The sequence below is a fragment of the Vulpes lagopus genome, chromosome 13 (genome assembly GCF_018345385.1).
Source record: "Vulpes lagopus strain Blue_001 chromosome 13, ASM1834538v1, whole genome shotgun sequence".
Taxonomy (NCBI): Eukaryota; Metazoa; Chordata; class Mammalia; order Carnivora; family Canidae; genus Vulpes; species Vulpes lagopus.
The window spans coordinates 30,762,322-30,769,889 of NC_054836.1; the positions used below are offsets into that span (position 1 = coordinate 30,762,322).

At 36.2% G+C, this 7,568-nt stretch overlaps 1 protein-coding gene across 1 annotated transcript; it reads right to left on the reverse strand.

Annotated features, from left to right (window-relative positions):
* Positions 1-2,469: 2,469 nt before the first annotated feature.
* SOSTDC1 (sclerostin domain containing 1) lies at positions 2,470-6,779 on the reverse strand. Its single transcript, XM_041727878.1, has 2 exons — positions 6,413-6,779; positions 2,470-3,909 (listed from the first exon to the last, which is right to left on the reverse strand). Exons 1-2 carry the CDS (start codon positions 6,615-6,617, stop codon positions 3,494-3,496), a joined length of 621 nt encoding a protein of 206 aa, XP_041583812.1. The 5' UTR covers positions 6,618-6,779; the 3' UTR covers positions 2,470-3,493.
* Between the last annotated feature and the right edge of the window lie 789 nt (positions 6,780-7,568).

Consider the following 7,568-nt stretch of genomic DNA (forward strand, 5'->3'; position numbering starts at 1 on the left):
AAAGGCTCTGTGTATGTCCATGTTTAACTTGGGTCTCACAAACTATATGTATTATTTATTTTTATATGTGCTAGTAATTTTTCTTTCATTCTTGTTATTGATATACTTATCTATCTATATATCTAATGTATGTATAAATATCAATATTAATACTGACCTTCTATGTATTGAGCCTCTTGAAAAAAGTCCTTTATGGGACGCCTGGGTGGCTCAACAGTTGAGCATCTGCCTTCGGCCCAGGGTGTGATCCTGGAGTTCTGGGATAGAGTTTCACATTGGGCTCCCTGCATGGAGCCTGCTTCTCCCTCTGCCTAAGTCTCTGCCTGTCTCTTTCTGTGTCTCTCATGAATAAATAAAGAAAATCTTAAAAAAAGAAAAGAAAAAGTCCTTTATTCATAGTGACAAAAATAAATTTGATAAACAAATCCTTTATGGATAGATATTATGAATGTGAACTAGAGGTCAGACTCTAAAATTATCACAATTCACCATTTGAAATGATAGCTACTAAGGTGTGAAGACAATTATGCAGAGTTTAATCAGATGGGAATATGTGAGTTAACTGGAGGAAAAAAAAAAAAAACCACCCTGAAATATAATCAGCAATTCAGATGCAAGTGTCTTTTAGCATTTTAAAATAATAACTGTAAAGCTACTCTTTCTGTTGGCTTTTAATTTGTACTTCTCTGGAAGCCTGATTGTATTCTAGGCCCTTATTGATTGCTGACCTTTTCCTGTCATTTGATGTCAAATACCATGCAATGAATGCATCATCAATGTAACAAGGCCAGAGACAGATCAATTAATTGAATGTGACCATGAGAAATAGATCCAATTCTTGATTTAGCAGATACTAGGGAAGACTTACATATAATCTTTTTTTTCATTTTATTTTTTTGGTACATTCATTTACTAATTCATGATTAGCAATCAAATCAGTGATGATTTTAGCATTTTATTTTCACCATAACTTTTGTTTCAATGTTTTCTTATTAAAAGGCAACAACATAGTCTTCTTGATTGTGAAAAGCTATTGTCAGGTCAAGTCCTTTTTATGCCTCAGATCTTGGAACACACTAATTTTTAAGATTAACTCTAAGGCCATCTAATAAAGGTGCCATCTAGTTGAGATGGAAGAAATAGCCAATGTGTCAATATCTCATATTGAGCAATGATAAGCAACTGAAATAGACAAATGAAACAATATATTTTTGGTATATTCACCTATGATATAATTATTATGAATATCTCAAATATTGATGTGATGATATAATATGATATGAAATAGTTTAAGATCTAGTTAGTAAAACTGGAAGATAAGTCAATAGTAGACTAGGAAGTGTTACTTTATCTAATAGTACAATAGCATTATTATAAGATCTAGAGGTGTTTTTTTTTTTTTTTGTCTTTATATGTGTTGAGATTATCCTACTTGTCATAGGAAAGGGACAATACTAATGTCCTTATTTAACTTACTGTGCCATGTGTAAAATACTTGTGACTTTTAAACTTGCAATTGCAAAGAGGACACTCTGCTACAGAAGAGTACTAAGGACCCCTTCATGCTCAGAACCCAAAAGGGAAAATCCAGATCTGATCAGTACATAACCAAGCCCCTTTGGTTCTCATTTGGAATTATGGGATCAATCATTTGATTGAATTGGCCATCAGTTATATAACTGCATTGTTTGGTTCAAGACTGTGATTATGTTGCTTAATATTATAACATGTCAGACTTGAAAACACTGAAAAATTATTTTTGCTTTTTGTTGTTTTTATTTTGTTTTATTTGTTGTTTTAGGGGCCATGCAATAGTATTCAAAATTCCCCCAACATAAGGTAGTGACTTTTTCACAATTCCTTTCTCAAATATAGCTGTATGTTGGAATCACCCAGAAAACCTTAAAAACTGCCAATACCTGATTTCTGTCATCATCAGAAATTCTGATGTAATTTGGACATTAGGTCTTATACTATCTCCTCTAGATGATTGTAAGGGGCAGTGGACTTGGCATCTGGGTGTATATAAATATGATAAATATCATATAAATATGATAGTCCAACTCACTGCTGGGTGGCCACCTAACTTTTTTTTTTTAAGATTTATTTATTTATTCATGATAGACATAGAGAGAGAGAAAGAGAGAGAGGCAGAGACACAGGCAGAGGGAGAAGCAGGCTCCACACCGGACCCCGACTGGGGCGGGACTCGATCCCGGGACTCCAGGATCGCGCCCTGTGCCAAAGGCAGGCGCCAAACCGCTGAGCCACCCAGGGATCCCCGCCACCTAACTTTTAAAATCATCCCTTTACTGAAAAGATTGTCCTCTTCCTCTCTCTCCTCTCTTACTGCAGAACTTTCTGTCAAAACTTAAATGTGCCTCATCAAGAAAAATCAATTACCCTGCACCATACATTCTAATTTTTGTAAACACGTACCTTTTCCATACATGTTAAAGGCAAGGACAATAACTTTTAGCAGTGTTTATTTTCGTTAAAAGAAACTGATGGATTTGAAGGTTAAATCACCTTCTGATTGCACAGATGAAAGTATTACATATTTCAGCTTTACAAAGCATCTTATTGATTTTAAAAGATCCATACTATAAAGTTCATGATGAAACATATATGCAATAAGGAGACTAAAATATTTATTTTACATATCTACAACATGTATTCTCATATTTCTAGATCAACCACAAATTATACAGGAAAATATTTAGATACATGGAAAAGCTTCAAAATGTAAAAAAATTAACAGTTTGAAAAAATCACATGTGAAAGCTCATTAAATAATAACATTGACAAATAAATAGTTCATCAGTTTTACTTATTAGTTGCTGCCATGCATTTCTGGCATTCCATTCTAAGCAAGGGTCAGCATGCAGGGTATAATTTCATACTATGAGACTGTAAAAAGCTACAGGGCTTATTTTTGAAGTGAAATGTCACAATATCTTGCCCTCTTTCAAAGGAAAACACTCATGGCTGCTGAACTGTTCCCATGAAGATTACAAATAAAATAAAATAAAGTAAAGCACCTTTCTGAAGTGTTACTGTGAAGATTCATGGCAACTATTTTTTTTTTTTTTTTTTACTTTTTAATTTTGAAGAGTTCTGTTGGAGATGGGAGTAGGGGATGGGCTGGGGAGTGGAGGGTAACCAAGAAGCCCTTTCCTGTTTTAAAAAGTAAGGATTCAGTGATGTATATAGTATCACCAGTCTTTGGAGAACCGTGGGGAATTAAAAGTATAGGTTGCATGGAATTTAAATGCAAATTGCACTCATGGATATGCATACATCTTGAAAACCTTGAAAAGGAAAAGCTTTCCCAGGGAAGGTCCTGATACTTAGGACAGCTTGGTGGGTTTGATCAAAGCAGAAAGCATATATTTTCAAGTAACAAAATAGCAATGGCAGGCTCGAGTCTTCCAAGCAATCAAATCTGTAAAGCAGATGGTTACTAGTCAGTCTGGTTTTGAGAGTCTGGGTCCTAACTCAGGCTGTGCTTGCTGGATTTGCTGGCTCTTTTCCGCTCTCTGGGATGCTGGGCTGGCTTGGCAGGCGACATGCTCTCAAAGTTATGACTGGACTCGTTGTGCTGGCGAGTGTACCTCTTGCACTTGCAGGCGGTGACCACTGTGATTTTGTAGGTGCGCGTGCTGCCGTCTTGGCACTGCAGCTGGATTCTCTGGGTACGTGTTTTGTCATTGACACACCTCCATTCCTGGGAGCTCCTCCGGCTCCAGTACTTTGTTCCATAGCCTCCTCCAATCCAGTTGGGGAGCACCGGCAGGGGCAAGCACTCGCCAGCACACACCAGCTCTTTCAGAGGGCTGATGCTGGTGCACTGGCCATCAGAGATGTACTTGGTGGAACGCAGTTCCCGGCAACCCACTTGAACTCGAGCTGCAGGAAACAGAAGAGAATGTTCATTAAAGACAAGAAGCAAATGAATGTTCAAAAAAAAAAAAAAAAAGTAATTTGCAGTGACAAAAATTGTATCCAAATGATAGCCAACTGGTAAACAGAAAGTGAACACCTATTTTATTTTCACAATGCAAAAATCTGCCTGGATGCTTATAGAGATACTTTTATAAAAATCATCAGTTTACATGGTTATACAGTTTTTGAAACAAAATAAACTAGGCCTGGTTTTTGTTTTCATGGGTAACATTAGCTAAGTACTTCCTAAAGTATTTGAAAATCCCATTTTTTTAAAGATTTTCTCCCCAATAAGGATTAAGAAGCTGTTACATTTGTGTAAAATATTCATTCTTCAGTAAGCTAAACAAGAGTATACTTTAATGTTCTTTTTCGTACAGGTCATGTCAGTTAGTATCTGCAAGTGCTTTTAATTAGGTTTTAAAAAAAAAATCTACTGGGAAAATGTGGAAAGTATTTAAATATTGTGTATGATGCATATGCTCTCTGTGATATTTTGTTTCAATTAAAAATTCAGCTGCAGAGAGTCATACATACATATGTGTACAAAGTCTGACATTTTGCATATCAAACTTAATAACTACATTTTAAACATAAATTCCCAAGCTATCTTTTAAAAACAAATATTAAAATGTTTGAAATGCAAAATGTCACTACAACTCAAAATTTGAAGAATATAAAAGCCCCCAAATCAGGAACGTATGGTTGCCATAACAACTTGGCTACATTTCCATGAATTTAATGGCAGAAAAATGCCTAACATGTCTGATTTACAACTGCAGAAGGAACCATGGTGTTCGTTTCCTGAACATTGGTCATGGCAAACTTTTTGTTTAGTTATTTGAATTTGGTAAGTATGTTCTCTAATTGGCTGTTTCTTGTTACATGCCTTATGTAATTTAAGCAAAAATTAATCTTGAAATATTTGAGTTTTCTTTTCCATTGCTTTGTTATCTAAACTCGAGGAGAATTGCCTATAACAAACTTGAAAAGAAATCAAAGCTTGTTAACCAAGGGAAAAAATGTTTATAAGTACAGACTGCTGAAATTCAAAAGATAAAAATCATAAGGAACACTGAAGTAGGCTTGCACTGAAGTGGAATAACACCAAAAGCTAATTTGAGGTAAATACTGAATTAGGAGTTGTACTTTCTCTCTGTCTCAGTACTCCCGAGGTGAGAGGTATAGCCTAAAGGGATGTAGTAGTTGTAAAACAATTTTTGTAGGTACACATACATCCGTATATAGTGCAGGAGTAAAATGAAAGAGTAAACTAGGTGGCTGATCAATATGCTCTGCTTCTCTGACTCTGATCCCAGCTTACCTTCCTGCATCTGCCCGAGGAATGCACCTGGAAACACCCAGAGGTGATTTTGACTGCCTAGCTTTTTGTTCCCATATACGTGGAGATTCGGCATTTTTGCAGTGACAGCTCACTGACAATGAATACCCACCACATTGCTCAGTAATCTAACAATAATCAGATACTTCCTGTGTACATAAAAGCAACTATCTCCATGAAAGTGAAAACACCTTGGTTTTCTTAGAAAGACATTAATAGTCATATTTGATGTGACTTTTTAGGGGTCAAAGCTACTTTTAGCAGTTGAATGGAGTTGAGGTAGAGCAAAAGATGTGTGTGAGATTTCCTGTCCACTGTTTCTGTGTCTCTCTCAAAACCTGATTGTTAGCATGCGAACTTTTCTTGAAGAAAGGAAGTGAAGCAAAAGTTAGGAGAAGAAATTTGAATCCTTCTAACTAGTGGTCCATTAGTGTGTCAGTTGAGCAAACAGAAAAGAAAACAAATACTCCCTGTACAAAATATTATTGTATTGTTATTAAGTCTCTAACGTTATAAAAGTTTCCCCAGTCTTTCACAGAAATATACAGTTACCCAAATTTCAATCTGGTCAATAAGCAATTATCTCAGAAAAATATGATTCTCCAGTATTTTTAGTTATATCTCTCGTGTACATCGATCATCATCAAAACTCTCAACTATTTCACTAGACATATTTTAGAAATCTGTGTGAGCCATTTTTTCCCTCAGAAAGCTTGTGATTTTCTATATGTACTTTGGTTAGTTATGTTTATACACTTTACCACAATTGTACATGCCCTGAAATACAGACAACAACCTGAATTTAAACTATTTAGAACAACACTTTTTAAAAAATTCTCATTTTGCACGATTTTTAAGAAGCAACAGTTTAATTCCTAGAAACATTTTCTTTCTGGGGTGTTTGATAGAACTTACGTCCATGCTTGCATTATCAAATCACTGTTTTAGTTACATTAACTTTGTAGGGAAGAATGCCAATCTACACATGCAGCAGATTACTCCCAGATTGTTCAGCAAAATATACATGGTTCAGGTTAGTTAGCAGTGAAACAATTCTATAGGAATGTGAGCTAATGCTACCAAAAAAGAAAAAAAACAAAATCCAGGCAAGTAAAACACACTTACTGTTCCGATCCAGTCCAGTGTTACTGAAATGCCTGCCTCCATTTCTGGCTTGATTCATCGTGCTGTTGCTGCTGGGGTGTGCTGGAACAGGTTTAACCACATGTGAATAAAGGATTTCTGTGGCATCATTTTTAAAAGCCAAACAGCTTTTCATTAGGATGCATGCAAGGGGAATGAGATAGAAATGAATGGCAGGAGGAAGCATGGTGAAGAGAGGATTTGCTTGGCTGGAGAGCTGGTTAATTCCTTTCCTTCTGCTTCTGCACTGTAACTGTGAAATTCCTCCTCAAGCTTCCCTTTATATATCCAGGGAGGTTTGGCGTTCATTCAGGTGTAAAGTTGTATAGAGCTTCAGAGTGAAAACACAGAGAAGGGGTGGGATCCCTACATGACCCTGCAAAAAGAATTTTACCAATGGAAGAGAAGACTACAGAAAAGGAGGAGCTTGGTATACAAATTGCCTGAAATTTCAGAGTTGCGCTTCATCAGTTGTCTGGGAGCTAAAGCAGCCAGGCACATTCTATATAGCGACTCCAGACTATCTCCCTCTCTGCCATTTCCTTTCCTGAATCTAGTTCACATTCGGGTTTAATTTAAATGAAAATACACTGCTGTTCATTTAAGGAGATTTACATTCCCACAGTTGTTCTGTACTCCCCCTCAGATTTTAGAGTACTTAGGGTAGGGAGTGGTTTTGTCCCAGATAATAGGAGGAATTCATGTGAGTTTTGTGGGACTTGCATGAAGCTACCTATTAAACATTTTTAGTTTCTCAAGAAGAAAACCAATATTTTTTTTTCCTTTAAAGTATAAGGCATACGGAGCTAAAATCTGCCCCCTGGACACACTTAAATAATGCAGCTTTGATCTGTGTGAACTGCTGCTCTGCTAGGTAAATTATTGCCAGGGGTTCTGTGTGGAGAATAATGAGCATAGCTCTCTCTGCATTAAAGTAACTACTATCAATTTTCATCTTAAAAATATGTCACAATCATGAACATTTGTAGCATGATTTTGCATGAAAAAAGCCATTTCTGACAAATCATTGGTTAGCACATTCAAAATAATTTTTGCCAGGTTTTTCAGGTGCTGCATAATACATATTCTACCTGTATTTACTAAGCATTTTGTTCATTGCTTCCTTTGACTCTGCTGC